This window comes from Paroedura picta, chromosome 3, assembly GCF_049243985.1.
Source record: "Paroedura picta isolate Pp20150507F chromosome 3, Ppicta_v3.0, whole genome shotgun sequence".
Lineage (NCBI taxonomy): Eukaryota > Metazoa > Chordata > Lepidosauria > Squamata > Gekkonidae > Paroedura > Paroedura picta.
In genome coordinates this window covers 14,552,151-14,568,947 of record NC_135371.1, presented here as the reverse complement: position 1 = coordinate 14,568,947, position 16,797 = coordinate 14,552,151, and the positions used below count along the sequence as shown (strand labels likewise).

General features: G+C 49.0%; 1 protein-coding gene and 1 long non-coding RNA gene across 2 annotated transcripts in view; one reads left to right on the top strand and one right to left on the bottom strand.

Moving 5' to 3' along the window:
- Positions 1 to 16,797, top strand: part of GABBR1 (gamma-aminobutyric acid type B receptor subunit 1) — a 154,253-nt gene that overhangs the window by 128,302 nt on the left and 9,154 nt on the right. The window contains exons 10-19 of the mRNA XM_077324812.1: positions 130 to 231; positions 3,061 to 3,126; positions 5,314 to 5,505; positions 5,862 to 6,104; positions 6,831 to 6,894; positions 7,228 to 7,305; positions 8,350 to 8,500; positions 8,843 to 8,975; positions 10,315 to 10,431; positions 14,865 to 14,972. Coding sequence (XP_077180927.1) covers positions 130 to 231; positions 3,061 to 3,126; positions 5,314 to 5,505; positions 5,862 to 6,104; positions 6,831 to 6,894; positions 7,228 to 7,305; positions 8,350 to 8,500; positions 8,843 to 8,975; positions 10,315 to 10,431; positions 14,865 to 14,972 — 1,254 coding nt within the window. The remainder of the gene's footprint in view (positions 1 to 129; positions 232 to 3,060; positions 3,127 to 5,313; positions 5,506 to 5,861; positions 6,105 to 6,830; positions 6,895 to 7,227; positions 7,306 to 8,349; positions 8,501 to 8,842; positions 8,976 to 10,314; positions 10,432 to 14,864; positions 14,973 to 16,797) is intronic.
- Positions 4,496 to 10,578, bottom strand: LOC143831653 (uncharacterized). The gene is made up of 3 exons (XR_013228933.1): positions 10,392 to 10,578; positions 5,274 to 5,408; positions 4,496 to 4,683 (listed from the first exon to the last, which is right to left on the bottom strand). It is a non-coding gene; the product is annotated as an uncharacterized LOC143831653 (long non-coding RNA).

The following is a 16,797-nucleotide window of genomic DNA, read 5'->3' as shown; positions in this document are numbered from 1 at the left end:
AAAAATTAGCTACCTGGGGCTTAAAAAAACAACAATTCATAACTATGAGGTCCCCCTTCCTTGAGCATGATTTCCAAAATGAATCCCTACTGCTGTGCCATCATGATGCTTCCTTCTGTGTCCCCGCAGACCTTGGATGACCTTGAGGAACGAGTCAAAGAGGCTGGCATTGAGATCACCTTCCGCCAGAGCTTCTTCTCTGACCCTGCCGTGCCTGTCAAGAATCTCAAGGTGAGAGAAATGGACCCAGCTGGGAGTGCCTGTAGGGGTGGAGAGGTGTCTTCTCCTGCAGCCCTACTGCAAGGCCCACCAAGAAGTCCTCCAATTCATACCATCAAGAAGAAGGGTGCAAAACACAGTATTCTTATTGGTGGGGATAGAAAAGGTATTCTTGACTCCCTCTTATGGAACTCTTTCATACTGCAGACTCCCCAAAGTCCAAGCCCAAATACCCTTCCGAAGTAGTTTGTGGGCTGACCCTTAGAATTCAGCATTGGATTATCAGGCAATGGGGTGGGAGGAGAGAGAGTGAGATTTTGATGGGTCACATTTTAGTTTACTCCACGGCTTTCGATTTGGGGCAGGGGGGATGAGTAGGGAGGGAGGGTGCAGTTTGCAACCAATGGTGCATCTGTATCCGTGCTGAGCATTCATGTACGCATCAGGCCATTTGTGTACGTGTATGTGCATATTTTAAGGTGCATGTCGATTGCATAGAGCGTTGGGACCTTGTCCTTTTTGTCCCTCTGGGCTATTTCATAACATTTGCCATCTTCCTGAGGCACCATCCAATTGATCACCTTCCTGCTTTCCCATATTAGCCTGCAGACGAGGGACCAGCTTGCCTTCTGCTAGCAGCTCCCACTGGGCATTCAGACAAGCGGTGGCGACTGAAGGGAGAACCAGCTTTCAGGGCCTGCCTGCTCCTCCTTGCCTTGCGCTCCCAGCCAAGGAAAGGCTCTTCTGTGCCACCAGCCGCTCACCCATTGCAGCCACAGCCTCCTGCTAACTGCAAGGCCTGGCGCCCTGGCAGCAATTGTCTTTATCTGAGCTAATGCTCAGAAGACTCCAAACCTTCCGCCCAGGGGAGAGCCCTGACATCAGCCGCAGCCGTTTATCTGGCAGGAGGCTGAAGTTGCCGTAGGCGTCTGGCAGTGGGGCCCAGAATTATGTGGCTTATTTCCTTTTTCTGTACATGAGGATTTCAGCGAAAACCAGGACTATGGAAGTCAGTTTGTCTGGGCCAGAAATCTGCCTCTAGCTCCAGATGTGCTACTGCCAGGCATCCCTGGACGGGGATTTTGTGAAGCTAGAGCACACATGTGGGACTCCCCACTGGAGAGCAGCAGTAACACGGGGCAATTTGCTAGTCAATAATGAGGGTGTCAGATAACCAGGCACAACGTGGCTTATTAATCATGGATGAAACATCTGCACAAGTTCAGCACAAAAAGACAAGAAGCTGTCTCAGTCTCTGTGTGTGTCTCCCCTGGGCTTCTTCAAAAGAACCTGATGTGAACACATGAAGCTGCTGCCTTAGACTGAATCAGAGCCTTGGTCTGTCAAGGTCAACATTGTCCGCTCTGACAGGCAGCTGCCCTCCAGGGTCTTAGGCACGGACTACCTGATCTTTTCAACTGGAGATGGCTGGGATAGAACCTGGGGCCTTCTGCATGCTGAGCAAAGGCTCTACCACTGAGCCATAGCCCCTCCCCCCAATGCCAAATTCTGAGCTGGGTCCTTGTGACCACACAGTGTAAAGAACAATGGGTTCCAGAGAATGCCTTTCTTTACACAGTGCATAATGCACTTGAGAGCCATTGTGCTGTAGTGGTGAAGGGCAGTGAACTGTAATCTGGAGAACCCGGTTTGATTCCCCACTCCTCCTCCACATGAAGCCTGCTGGGTGACCCTGGGCCATTCACAGTTCTCTCTGAACCCTCTCAAGTCCACCTCCCTCACAAGATAGGTGCTTGTTGTGGGGAGAGGAAGGAAAGGCGACTGTAAGCCACTTTGAGACTCCTAAAGTAGAGAAAATTGGGACATAAAATGTTGTTACTCAGTATTGTTGAGTTGAGTTTAGCATGCATGTTAGCCCCCCGCTCCACCCCCCGCATACACACAATATGTATTAAAATACGTTTTGGCATAGCTTGCATGCTCCCCTGGGTATAAGCAACCTGGCTATAATTGTCTTTGGTGCATGTTCTCAGTGTACTCAAGAAAGTACGTTTATGAGTAGGGGAAGATGGACAACAACTTACATGGGTGGATTAATGGGAGGGTCATTTTTTAATCTTTTTTGGAGTGTGTCCATTGGTGCCGCATGTGATCCAAGGCTGCATGTGCGCTTTGCCATTGAGTACACATGAGAATCATAGTGTTGGAAGGTACTCCCAGGGTCATCTAGTCCAACCCCCTGCAGAATGCAGCCAAGTCACAACTGCCTGCCCACTACAGTGACCCGAATTCCATGCCCACATGATGCCTCTGCAAAAGCAGCATCCCAAAGTGGCAATCAGCATTTCCCTGGGCAGACAAGGCAACGGGAGCCAAGCACCGACACCATCCCTTCTGCCCACCCACTTACAAGCTGCCTAAGTTCACAGAATCCGCATTTCTGTCAGATGGCTACCTAGCCTCTGCTGAAAAACTTCCAAAGAAGTTTTTGGAAAGGGAACGTGTGACATGCACATCCCTGCTGTTTTCTGGGGGCTGGCTGGGAGGACTGTTGTGTGGTTTCCCTGCTGAGATACAGGGCAGAATTCCTTTATCAGCTCTGCCAGGGGTAGTCCAACCGCGGCCCTCTAGATGTCCATGGACTACAATTCCCATGAGCCCCCTGCCAGACACCAGCAAGGCTGAATTCTGTTCGGCATATAAAACAAGCACACAAAACTGGTGTGTGTGTGTGTGTGAGAGAGAGAGAGAGAGAGAGTGCAGGCAGGAGACAGAGAAACTGCTTGCTGACATGCCTGTGGTTAATATTTCATTGCGCTTGGAGCTGTCTGTCTCTCTGGGAATGTCTTCTGGCCATCTGATCTGCTTTTCTTCCTCCAGCGCCAGGACGCCCGCATCATTGTTGGGCTCTTCTATGAGACTGAGGCGCGGAAAGTCTTCTGTGAGGTGAGCGCTCAGAGGGTGGAGGTCTCTTAGGCCATCCAGGGAGTGACAGAGGATGCATTGAGAGGGATGGTGCAGTTCCTTCCTCCTCCCCCCCCCCAGGCCCCTGGAGGCATGTAGCTGTCTGCTAAATTGGCTTCTCAGTTGGGCTCTTCCTGGAACATTGTCTTGTCCCTGGCCTTTAGTATAAGGTGATTTTAACATTGGTAAAGCAGGACACCACTGACTGGGGGGAGGGGGGTCTTGATTTAAAATTTGGTCTATATGGAGCAACAAAAGGTTTCATAGAATCATAGAATCATAGAGTTGGAAGGGGCCATACAGGCCATCTAGTGCAACCCCCTGCTCGACGCAGGATCTATAGCAGGGGTAGTCAAACTGCGGCCCTCCAGATGTCCATGGACTACAATTCCCAGGAGCCCCTGCTGGACATCTGGAGGGCCGCAGTTTGACTACCCCTGATCTATAGAATGCATAGAACGCAAAAATAGTATTGTAATATATATATTTTAAATTTCGACATAAGTGCAATTTGCCAGGTACCCCCAGATGGCCCTCCAAACGTTTAGTACGTGTAAGGGCTCCTTTTCCTTTCTTCCTCACATGCGCAGACTGGAATTGTTGTGCCCTCCCCCCTCCCCCCGGCTGCCAGTGAGGCATGTGGGACACCCCCCCCCCTTTGCTGCTTCCCCAGGCCAAATCACAACCCACCACCAGTTTCTTCTCCTTAAAAAATGTCAGTTGTGGTTTTGTTCTACATGTTTTTTCTGTAGTTAGGTCCTGAGAGACTTTTCCCGTTCTGGTGTCTCCAACTCACATTAGAAACCGAGTGGCTTGAAAAGTGGGACAAACCACCACATGATTTCCTCTCAGAGAGTAATGGGGACAGACTCCTGGGAGAAATCATGAGCTGGCGTAGGCATTCTTCTGCACAGCCAGCAGTGACAGGAAAAGAAAAAAGAAAAAGGTCTGGTAGTTCCCATAATACCATGCTGGCTTTCCCAACCTTTCGTTTCTGTCCACTGCCAGCATTCCTAGGCGACCACTTCGAGGGGTCTGGAAAGGGATAAACAATAAATCCAACGTAGAAGTTGGTTCTCTTTTTCCTAGGGTTGCCAACTCTCGGTTTGGAAATACCTGGAGACTTTGGGGGGTGGAGCTGGGAGTGGGTGGGATTTGGGGTGGGGAGTATACCTCAGTGGAGTATAATGCTATGGATTTCACCCTCTAAAGCAGCCATTTTCTCCAGGGGGGTTGATCTCTTTAGTCTGGAGACGGGCTGTAAAACCAGGAGATCCCCAGGTCCCACCTGGAGGCTGGCATCCCTACTTTGCCCTATTCTCCCATCAGGCAGGAGGGAATAAATCCTTGGGGAATGTCCCCCTCTACACAGGATGCCTTAAGTCTTAAGCAGGCCAAATTCCCCACTTTGGTCCATTTTCCTTGAACCTTCCTCTAACTGATGCTCACCTGTTCTCAACATTTGACGCCTTGTAGAGCGTGGGAAACATGTCCAGCCATTATCACGCCGTTGGGATACTGGGGGCATCTTCTGCCCTACTGTTAGATAGAGGTCCACAAGGAATCATGAGGACTTTCCTCCCAAGCTAACTCTTCTCCTTCCAGCATGCCTCAAAGTCTTAGCAAATTAAATAGCCTGATTTCGCCATTCCTGTCTGTTTTCCCTTTAAAAAAAAAACTAATTCTCACCTGCCTTCAACATTTTATGCCTCTAAGATAGATCCACATCAGGGCATTTTATTTTGAAATTTGTCTTTTAAAAGTTACAAGTAGTATTTTCCTCTGTACACGAGGCGTCCCCTGAGTATGCAAAAATGTCCACCTTGCCCATAGGTGGTCGCGTTCCACTGCCCTGCTAATAAGTGGCGGACCATGAGCTTTGCTGTTCAAAGGAAGGACAGTAGTACTTACAAAGTATCATTGAAATGAAGAACTTGACAAATTGATTAGCTAGAGCTAAGGGAGGACCTTGGATATGCCAAGGAATATGAGAGGAAGGGTGGAATTGTGGGTAGGAAGCTGAAGAAGGACTTGGAGCTACATGGGTGGTAAGTATCAGGAAGGCTCAACAGGCAGGCTAACAGGCCAAGATGAATGTCTATCCTGGTCTGGATTGTTCTGTTTCTTACCTCACCCTTCTCTCTTCCTCTTCTGGGGCACTGGGGACAGGTGTACAAGGAGCGGCTGTTCGGCAAGAAGTACGTCTGGTTCCTGATCGGTTGGTATGCTGATAACTGGTTCCGCATCAAGGACGCCAATATTAACTGCACAGAGGAGGAGATGAGAGAGGCAGTGGAGGGCCACATCACCACTGAGATCGTCATGTTAAACCCAGAGAACACCCGCAGCATCTCCAATATGGTGAGGGAGGGCCAGGGGGGCAGAAGTCTGGGGAATGCACGTGGCTTGATTTCTGAAAGGGGGCCTGGCAGATTCCGGAGCCCGTCTGGGAGCTGATACTCTCTGGTGTGGAACTTTGCTCTTTATTCCTGGTTGTGTAAACGCTGGCTGTATCTGCTTGGTCTAAACAACAACAAGATGTCCCCTGGTAATGCTTGACAATAATCTTGTGCATGGCATTTACTAGGGGAAACAGATCCCTGCCATCAAGTATCCTGAAGCCGACTCCTTTTGTTTGGAAAGCTGGTTACGGGGCCCTGGCAACACTGTGGACGAGGGGTTGAAAGAGGACAACCTTGATATTTTGCTCTTTCCAGACATCGCAAGAGTTCATAGAGAAGCTCACAAAGCGTGTGGAGAAATCTCCCGAGGAGACAGGTGGCTTCCAGGAGGCGCCTCTGGCCTATGATGCCATCTGGGCCCTGGCCCTGGCGCTCAACAAGACCTCAGCGGAGCTGGTGAAGAAGGGCCTTCGTCTGGAAGACTTCAACTACAATAACCGGACCATTACGGATGAGATCTATCGGGCCCTCAACTCCTCAGCCTTTGAGGGAGTCTCGGTGAGCACCCCTCCCCCCCCCGATCTCCTGAGCACAGAATGTAGGTGTTTGGGGTGCGCAACAGCTGCAGGGCAGGAACAGATGTGCTTGACCGAAAAAAAGAAAGAAAGAAAGAAATCCTAGTTATATAACAAATTTAATTATGCAGAGTTTGGCCTATTTGTGTTTTAAACGGCTACATTTCCATTCCGTTCCTCCACTTAGCATTTGAGTTTCTGCAGATTTGTTTTAGATGGGGCGGGCTTGCAAGGGCGGGAAAGCATGGACTTGCATGAGATTGACAGGGAAGGGGAGGGAAGGCTGCTTGAAGATCATGGAGCGAGGGTGGCCAGCTCTGGGCAAAACCTCTCCTGCGTGAGTGGCTTGCGGCAGAAGCAGATTGTATGTTGTCCGGAGGCGTCTGCAGGACGAAGCCTTGGCTAACTTTGTTTTAAAATGAAAGCTGGGAGTCTAAATTCTGCCTTGGATTTGGGATTCTCCCTCACACGAACACACAAAAAATGTTGCAGGAGGTGCAGCAGACTTGACCCCCAGTTTCTGTCTTCAAATTCTGAACTGTAAAGCACTTTGCTGCAAAAGAAGCCAGCCTCTTTCCTGTTCTCTGCTCTCGAACCCTGGAGCCCTTCCTGGAGAAAGCAAGTGGAGGAATCAGATGCCTCCTGCTTATCTGTACAGCCAAACCATTGGGCAATCGCATTGACCCCTCCCTTTCCTTTCCCTCCTCAGGGACATGTGGTCTTTGATGCTAGTGGCTCTCGGATGGCCTGGACCCTCATCGAACAACTGCAGGGTGAGTTAATCGCACCAGGTGGGGCGGTCTGGGTTGTTTTCTGGCCCGCTTCTGTACAGAGCCTTCATCAGCATGGGCAGCTGTTTGATTTTGAGAGGCGGTGACAGATCCGTGCTGTACTAGGCTTAATATCCTGAGCCCAAAATTATCCATGGCTTCATCCCAGAATTACTGATTATTAAATTTGCTTGATTCTTAATTCCAGCACTCAAATGGGTTGACAGCTGGTAATTCATTCCCTCTTCTCAACCAGCCCTTGTGGCGGGCGGGAAGGTCAGCACCGCCCTTTGACCCAGCCCTCCACTGTCTGAAATGCCCTCCCTCTGCCAACAGATGGCGTTTATAAGAAGATCGGCTATTACGACAGCACCAAGGATAACCTCTCCTGGTACAGCAATGTCCAATGGATCGGTGAGAGACCAAGGGCTTCCCCACGCGTAGGGATGCGATGTTAAAGGCAGTTGTGGGCAGAGAGGGGGGGACTCAACTTCCATGGGGAATGAAAAAATCTACGGGTGAGAAGCTCTCTTTCCATAGGTGGCTTGAAGATCTAGGTATGGTGGCATTGGTTTCTCCATTAAACACAGGACTCTGATTCTGGAGGGAGACTTTTGCAATGAGGGAGCTAACTCCAAATACCTGGGAAGCATCAGAATCTAGGGGGTTTGTTTTTTTGCAGAATGTAAGTGATCTCGTCTCAGGTTAAGCCCATCTGAGAGAGACTTGGTAGGCTTTGGCCAATGCCTGTTCTCAAGAATGTCTCATTGATGAGTATGAAAAAAATGTTTAACAGTGTAATGAAGAACCAAGGCGCATAGTGCAAGGAAAAGAATGAAGCACTGAAAGGCCCCATTGAGGGAGAGTGTGCAAGGTGTTAGGAAGAACCTCCTTTGCTTGGTGTGTGACAGAGACCCCTGCACCTTAGAAAGCATTGAGAACTTGCTTCAGAAGAACACAGCAAGCGTCAGCATAAGGCTTGGTGAAATGTTCAAGGATGAACATTCTATTGAATGGAACGTTCTACTGCATGGTGACCTCGGCATACCAGATAGGCCAAACCCAATCAGTCTTCCAGGGCTCCAGAGACCATTAGTGAAACCATGTGGAACCTTGAGAGCCAGTGTGGAGTAGTGGTTAAGGGCAGTGGACTCTTAATCTGGAGACCTGGGTTTGATTCCCCACTCCTCTACATGAAGCCTGCTGGTTGGGCTAGTCATGGTTCTGTCAGAAGTCTTTTGGCCTCAACTACCTCACAAGGAGCCTGTTGTGGGGAGAGGAAGGGATGGTAATTGTAAGTGGTTTTGAGACTCCTTAAAGTAGAGGAAAGCAGGGTATAAAAACCAACTCGTCATCATCTTCATGTATGAGAAAGACAAGTAACCGAGCCTTCTTGGATCCTATGCTGGGGTGAGGGGAACGGCTCCTGAGTTACGCTTTTCTCCCCATATCCTGCAGGGGGTACCCAACCTGCTGATTACACAAAAGTGATCGTCACGTTCCGGTACCTCTCCCAGAAACTCTTCATTTCTGTCTCGGTTCTGTCCAGCCTGGGCATCCTGTTGGCCATCATCTGCTTGGCCTTCAACATCTACAACGGACATGTCAGGTGGGCGCTTCCCCTCCCCGGGCACACGTGGCCTCTTCCTCCCATGCCTCTGCTCTCGGGCTGCCCACCTTTGAGGCTTGCAGCCCCTCTCATGTCCTTTTCTGGAATTGCCTTATTGTTGAACCTTTTCCTTGGCCTCAGCCAAGTTGACCTCTTCAGGGTCCTTGTTGCAGCTTCTCGGTGCCATCTACAGCATTTAAGCTTTATGAGGCTGTGGAGCTCCTTCAGCCTGGTGTTTTCTGTAGCTTGGGCCCAGGGGATTAGAGTGCGGGGGCAATTAGGTCTGGACCTTTTGAGAAGCAAAACCCCTTTGGGGCCCTGATGATCTCCATCCCTTCACAGATACATCCAGAACTCACAGCCGTACCTCAACAATATGACAGCGGTGGGTTGTGCTATGGCACAGGCAGCCATTTTCCCATTGGGACTCGACGGCCTTCACATTGGCATTGGACTCTTTCCCTTTGTATGCCAGGTATGTCTGGGCTGCTCTAAGACAAGCAATGTGAGCTCCTAGAGGGGCTCGATGAGGGACTCTTCTGGCCTGCAAGCTCTATGGTGTGGGGGGGTTTCTAACCTAGTGCACGGACCATGATGCCTGTCATCCATAGAACCCAAATGGAGAGATAGGCTGGAGGTCAAGGGGAGAAAACGTGGAAAATGGGGAAGGAACGAGACTGAAATTGAGGGGCAAAGCAGATGTAGTGGCAGCACAGTTCCCCAGAAAGCCAGTGTGCTGCAGGGGTTAAGGATGTTGGGTTAGGAGGTCTCTATTCTGCCTTGAAGAGCACTGGGCACCCTTGGAACAGTGACCCCTCCTGCAGCTTCATCTACCTCACAGGATTATTTTGAGAGCTCTGTGTTCACCAGGTGTCAACCCGTTGGCCATCCCTGGTCCCAAAGGGGTCTACCTGGCTCTGGCCCTGGCCTCAGCCTGATGGAATGAGAGTTGCTGATGAGGCTATCATAGTTCCACAGGCCTGTAAGACAGCAATCTCCTGCCAGGGCGGTTTAACTGCATGTGGGCCTCCTGCCTCTCTTCTCCAGGTTCCTCCTACTTTTTCTGGGCTGGGCATATGTCCCTGGCTGATAGCCAGACTGAAGATGGTAGGGGTGGGGGGGCTTGGATTCAGAGTTTTTAACTTTAGGATATTTTGAAATCTGATTAGGCATGTTTTTGTTTATGTTGTAAACCACTCTGAGCATGCTTGTGGGTAGGGGCAGTGATATATACATCGAATGAATGAATGAATGAATGAATGAATGAATGAATGAATGAATGAATGAATGAATGAATGAATGAATGAATGAATGAATGAATGAATGAATGAAGGGGGAACTGTGAAACCTGAACTCCAAGGAGGAAGGCAGGTTAAAAGTGTGTGTTAGATAGCTTTGTATGAAGCAGTGAGGGAGGATTTAAAGCATGGCTGGGGGAGGCAGGTGAGATCTAGGGAGGTCTCCCCATCAAAACTGCTGTGGCCCAGACTCTTTTTTTTGTATCTACATCCTAATGGAATTTAGGCCTCAGAACATTGGGAGAAAACCAACTATGGGGAAATATTTGGGGGGAGGGAAATATTTGTGAGGGGAGTGGGGCTCATCTTCCCCCTTCTGCTGTGCTTTACATGGTCTTCCCATCTCCTGCTTTATATGCCTTTGGAAGTGACTTGTCTCTGCTGGCTACACTTTACAATCGTCTGCATCCCCAGGCTTCCCGTTTGGCTCCCTGCTGACCCTTTGTGGGAAGATTTGGCTGCTCTTAGGTATGCCATAGAAGGTATCCTCACCACAGGTCTTGTCTCCACCCACAGGCTCGCCTTTGGCTCCTGAGCTTGGGTTTTGGCCTGGGCTATGGCAGCATGTTCACCAAGATCTGGTGGGTGCATACCGTTTTCACCAAGAAGGAAGACAAGAAGGACCGTCGGAAGGTGAGGGATTGCGTGCAGGCAGGCTCTCTTGCATGTCCTTGGTGCTGGAGATATTGAAGTCGGCTGCTTTGATATGGTTGTCATAATTCAGTCACGGAACTTTCGCTAGCCAATCAGCACCAGCTTTTGCGTCGGTGAGTATTTGCAAGATTCTTGGTGCTGTTTGGAACTTAGGAGATGTTTGCAAGACCGTCTTATGCTGCAGGGAAAATCGACCAGGTAGTGCCACCACCTCTCCTGCAATCCTGTTCTCAATAGTCCAGATGAGAATGCCTCTGAGTTGGTGCTGTGAGAGGAGAAGGTTCATGCTGCTGAAGATTATTAAGAGTCACTGTGCCTGTAGACTCGGCTGTCGTTTTACTTGGGCATGGGAAAACAGTACACTTGTGCATAGAGTTATTTCAAAAGACGGAACGACAATCCTCCGTCGATAGTTTAACCAAAAGTCATTACAGTCGAAATGCAGCACAAACACTCGCTAAGGATTTTGTTTTTAAAAACAACGTTTATTGTCTGTAATCAAATCTTGCAATGCAGGCTATACTCCCCATCCTAAACCAATCCATCCTCAGCCATGTCCCTCTCTAAATGCACCCCTGTGCACCCACTGTGCTGTTTGGACAGCCTTGGCCTCCAGCCATCCTCTGTTAGGATTGCTTTGGCAACAGTCAGGTTGTGGGGTCTCCGTGGGGTAGGATCGGTCCTTTGGATTGGTTTAGCACAACAGGGGCAGAGGGCACCTTCCCCTCTTGCGTCTGTGAAGGCATGTAAAACAGTTTCATTTCAAAGTCTGTTTAGTGGAAGGTAACATGTTACGAGGTTAGGCTAGCGGGGCCAGCCTCTTGGTGGGACTTGGAGATCTCCCACAATAATAGAATCATAGAATCACAGAGTTGGAAGGGACCTCCTGGGTCATCTGTACAGGACACTCACAACCCTATCACTCATCCACTGTAACCTGCCACCCTCTTGAGCCTTCACAGAATCAGCCTCTCCGTCAGATGGCTATCCAGCCTCTGTTTAAAAATTTCCAAAGATGGAGAACCCACCACCTCCCGAGGAAGCCTGTTCCACTGAGGAACCGCTCTAACTGTCAGGAACTTCCTCCAGATGTTTAGATGGAATTTCTTTTGAATTAATTTCATCCCATTTGTTCTGGTCTGTCCCTCTGGGGCAAGAGAGAACAATTCTGCTCCATCCTCCATATGGCACCTTTTTAAATAGTCAAGTGATCTCCCAGTAGGGTTGCCAGGTTGCCAGGTGGAAGCAACTGGTGGGGGGGGGTTGGGGGATATGATCAGGAGCAGTTTCTCCTGGTGGCCATCACTACATCCTCTGGCAACAACTGCCACCTTTTAATCATTATCTTTGTAAAGCAGGTGGGGTGTAATTTTTATGGCTTGCCGCCATAAAATCGGTAAACTGTACTGAATATCGTATCGGGATTTTAATGTTGTTTTATTGTAATGTAAGTGGCCACAAGCCAGCTGGGCCGAGCGTGGTGGTCTATAAATTTAATAATAAACAAACAAACAAATAAATAGAGTTTGGAGTGACTAAGGCTGCTCTGAGCATGATCCAGCTTGCCTGATTTCTAAGGAGATGTTTTGCTTTCGTAAGGGTATAGGCATTCAGCCTACGAGACAAAACATCCAATAGACATTTTTTCCTCTGTCATATTTTAAATTGTTTCAGCAACCACAAGCTGCAATATTGGGCAATGCTTGAAAAAGAAAGCTTTACCGATCATTGAAATGCAGGTCATACAGATGGAGGAAGCAGTAACAGGAAGTTTAAAATGTTACAGAATAGACTATGAAAGACCCAGAGAGAAAATGGATTTGTGTGGTGGAGCGAGACAGTGTGACCTTTCAGGGCGGGGGCAGACACAATGAGGGAGCTCTGTGTTCAAGAGATTGGGAATGTGATGTTATCTTGTCAACCTCCCCACAGGGCAAATCCCTCCCCACTCCAGCATTAAAAGGTAAAGGTATCCCCTGTGCAAGCACCGGGTCGTGTCTGACCCTTGGGGTGACGCCCTCCAGCGTTTTCTTGGCAGACTCAATACGGGGTGGTTTGCCAGTGCCTTCCCCAGTCATTACCGTTTACCCCCCAGCAAGCTGGGTACTCATTTCACCGACCTCGGAAGGATGGAAGGCTGAGTCAACCTTGAGCCGGCTGCTGGGATCGAACTCCCAGCCTCACAGGCAGAGCTTTCAGTCTTACCACTCTGCGCCACAAGAGGCTCTTAATAAGGCTTTAGGCTTGGCCTATACGTCATAAATGATATTTGTTTGTGAATGGAGGCGGAACCTGACTGATTGGGCTCCTCTACATGATGTATCTAGAAATGAAAGATCTCTTTGTTAGTTCTGTTGTCTGGATGCCTTTGCTAGTTACGGTAGGCTTCTTTCTTAACAACTGGGATTCTTAATCAGGATTAAAATAATGTTCAAGGAACCCAACTGCCAGGGGTGGAAAGGAAATGAACCCTCATTTCTTAAGGCACCTTCAGTCCCAGTTCGCTGAAGACTGGGGTGTCGGATCTAGGGTGGGTGAGAGGAGAGAGCCAGCATGCCAAGCGGTTAGCCAATAGAAACTCACTGGATCGGATTCCACAGATCTGCTAGTCGTGGTGCTTTCTTCCGGGGGGGGGGGGCAATGCCCCTCTGTTTCAAGGGACTTTCCTGCCAGTCAAAGAACCTCTTAAATCTGAGGAAGGCTCCTTATCCCGGAGGGAAGTACCGCCCCTAGCAGCAAGGATCCAACCCACGTTTGCAACGTCTACGCCTGGGAGGGTTACATAAGCCCCTGACATTAACCATGGCCGTACCTGAATGGGTTCTGCTCTAGCCAGGATTCTTCACCGCAATCTGATAATGAATCCGAGTTAAAGGAAAAACCTGACTAGCCTTCACAGTGATTAATGTCTATGCTGATGTACCACCTATAAGGCGTGGGAAGGGGGAGGGGGGGTTGTTCCCGATTTGTGATTTCAAGTGAATCCCTTCATTGTCTCACACCAGCTCTTGGAGTGTGAACCACAGACTGTTGTTGACTAATACAGTGTTATGTTAGATGTCTCCGTGATATGAATTAATGATGCCCGGCCCTATATCCCATAGTACCGTTAATACTTCTTCTTCTCCCCCCCCCCCCCCCGTTTTTAAAAATAATTTGGCTCACAGTGTTTATTTTGGGAGGAAGAATATCTCCATCTCCCAAAAGCAGGTTGAATCCAGCAGAGTATTTCTGGGGGCACAAGAATTTCCACCCACAGAGTGCAACTAACTCAGTTTTCCGCAAGCCCCGCAGCTTGAAATGCCCTCCGAAAAACAGGAAGGGGAAATATCACATGCTGTGGGTGGAAGTCTTTGTGTCTGCAGAATCACCGCACTGGATCTAACCCACGGTACCCGCCCTTTTCATTTACGTGATTCATTAGCATGATTAATTCGTAGGAATGGGTAAATCTCATATCTTTTACGCCTTTGAATGAAAGTGTTCTCACAGTCCTGTGGGAGAAGGTGCTTTTAGGGTTTTAGGGTTGCTTTTAGGGTTTTAGGTGCTTTTAGGGTTAGCTTATTTACTCCACTGTCACGAACTTTATAGAATAGAACCCTAGAGTTGGAAGGCACCTCCTGGGTCATCTAGTCTAACCCCCTGCACTATGGAGGACACTCACAAACCCTATCGCTCATCCACTCTAACCCCTTGAACCTTGACAGAATCAGCCTCTCTGTCAGGTGGCTATCCAGCCTCTGTTTTAAAATTTCCATAGAGAACCCACCACCTCCCGGGGAAGCCCGTTCCACTGAGGAACCACTCTGTCTAACTTGGTTTTGAAAGAGGCTTCCTGTGCTCCAAAGAAAATTCAAACTGTGGATTTGCTCCCTGTGAGAACACAAAGTGTCTTTTGAGGGAAACAAGTTCATCAGCGTCTACCTCAGACTCACAGCTGATACAACTTGGATGGGTTCTCCTTCCCATACAAGGGAACTGGTGGTCATCCAACAAAGTCAGATGTCAATAGGTTATTTAAAAAAAACCCACTCAAGCAGAACAGAATTAATTTATGGGATCCACTGCAACAGAATGCGGTGATAGCCAGAAAGAATCTGACGAACGAATAAAGAATGGGTCCAACTAAACATTCAGGGGCACCACGCTGTGAACTCCAAGTGCCAGGGTCTAAAAACAGAGGATGGCTGTTGATTTCATGCCCTGTGTGTGAACTTCCTGGAGACTGTGTTTGGCCACAGTGAGAATAAGGATCTTCCTTGGTGGTTGATCAAGCAGTGCTGTTCTTACTTAATAATTTAGGCATTCCCATTCCATTTTTTTGGTTTCTATATGGAGCAAGCCTCTAAGCCCCTTGAGGTGCCTGGACAGCCCAGGGCTCCATCTCCTATCTAGTCTCTTTCGTCTTCTAGACTCTGGAACCCTGGAAGCTCTACGCCACCGTCGGCTTGCTGGTTGGGCTTGACGTCGTCATGTTGGCCATCTGGCAAATCGTTGATCCGCTGCAACGCACCATAGAGGTAACACCCCCCAAACAGTGATCAATCTGGGCAGATGTACGATGCCTCTGCTGTCGATTTAATCAAGCGGTTTCCCCGGGGCTTAAACTACAGGATAAGTTTTCAGTGTCAGGACTAAACCCTAGGAAATGGGGGGAACTAACGAGGAGGAGTACTGAACATAAGCAGAGTGCCTTTCAGCTCCTCACGAAGGACCTCCTCTCCTTCTCACAGCCAGGCTCCAGTTCCACCAGCACAAGACCAGGGGTCCTTTCCTGCGCACTGGATAATGAACTTTCGATGCATTTCAGCAGTCGTTTGCAAGTGGGTTTCCCAGTTCAGCCCCAAATGATCGCTGAAGGGCATTGAAAGCACATTGTCCATTGTGGGTGAAAGGAGCCAAGAAGTTTGCTAATAGGGAATTTCGGTGTTCATCTTGCCAGTAATTAACCACCATCGATCAAGGGCTGGCATTTAGAAGCTTCCTGGTTAGATAAGGTTTATGAGGCTTCCTGTTGACAGTTCTAAACCTTGAACTGCCACTTTTCCGAGTTCCTGCAGCCTCTTCCTCATGACTCTTCGTCTTGCTGCTGGCGCTTCTCTGAAGCTTTGGCAGTTTGTCAGCATCCTCCTTGGACAGAGGCCCCGGGCAGCACAGATCAGAGACCTGCCGTGGCCGTTTGAATTCGGGGGCACATCGTGAGTCCTGTACCAAATATCTTAGTAGAAAAGAGCAAGAGTCCAGTCTCACCTTAAAGGCTAACAAAATTTGTGGCAGGGTCGGAGCTTCTGTGAGTCACTGCTCATCTCTTCAGCTACAGCTAACCATGCCGAAGATCCAAGGCAAGGTCCCTCTGAGCACCTACCCCTTGGGTAAGAAGCCAGTCCTCAGAGCTGTGGGTCCTCTAGGTTAGCGATCCCCAACCTGTGGGCTGCGGACCACATGTGGTCTGTCAACTAATTGGAGGTGGGCCGCGAAGGACGCCTTCTCTCCCCCCCCCGGCCCTTTACTTCATCCCCCCCGGCCCTTTACAACACACTTTGGGTGTCATTGTCTCCCATCACTCCCAGATGGGACTATCTCGTTGCAGAGAAACAAGCTCAGGGTTCCCCTTGATTTCTCATTGTCATGAGTTAAAATTTCCATGAAAATAAAATGTTCTTTATGTTCATTGTTGTGGCGTGTCTGTATCTTATTTGGAAGGGATGTTTAAACATTACCATAGCGATCAGAGAGCGTTAGGGCAGTGGTTGAGAGTAGAGGAGTAAACTACCCCCCCCCCACCGGGCCTCAGTAAAATTGTCAGGCGTTGAGTGGTCCCCGGTGATAAAAAGGTTGGGGACCACTGCTCTAGGTTATCTGCCCACGAGGAACCAGACCTTGGCAAAATATAGAAAGGTTTCTACTTTAGGGAATAAGACATCACTAGGCAACTGTCTCTACCATCCTGCAGCAAGAAAACGAGGAAAGCTAACTTCTCTATCTAATTTAAGAAGAAAAACCATTTTTTGTACCTCACTTTTCACTACCCGAGGGAGTCTCCAAGTGACTTACAATCGCCTAGCTTTCCTCTCCCCACAACAGATAGCCAGTGAGGGAGGTGAGGCTGAGAGACCTCTGAGCAAATTGTGACTGGCCCAAGGTCACCCAGCTGGCTGCATGTGAAGGAGGGGGGAATCAAACCCGGTTCTCCCAGTATTTCATTACCTGGTATTAGATGGCACACCTTTTAAAATATCAGAGTCCAAGTTAGAGGCCTAAATGTTGTCTATTTAGCAGTCCATTGTAAGGCACTTAGGACAGTCTGAGGAAGAGCCCAGTTAAATAATGAGATTAGTTTGTCCT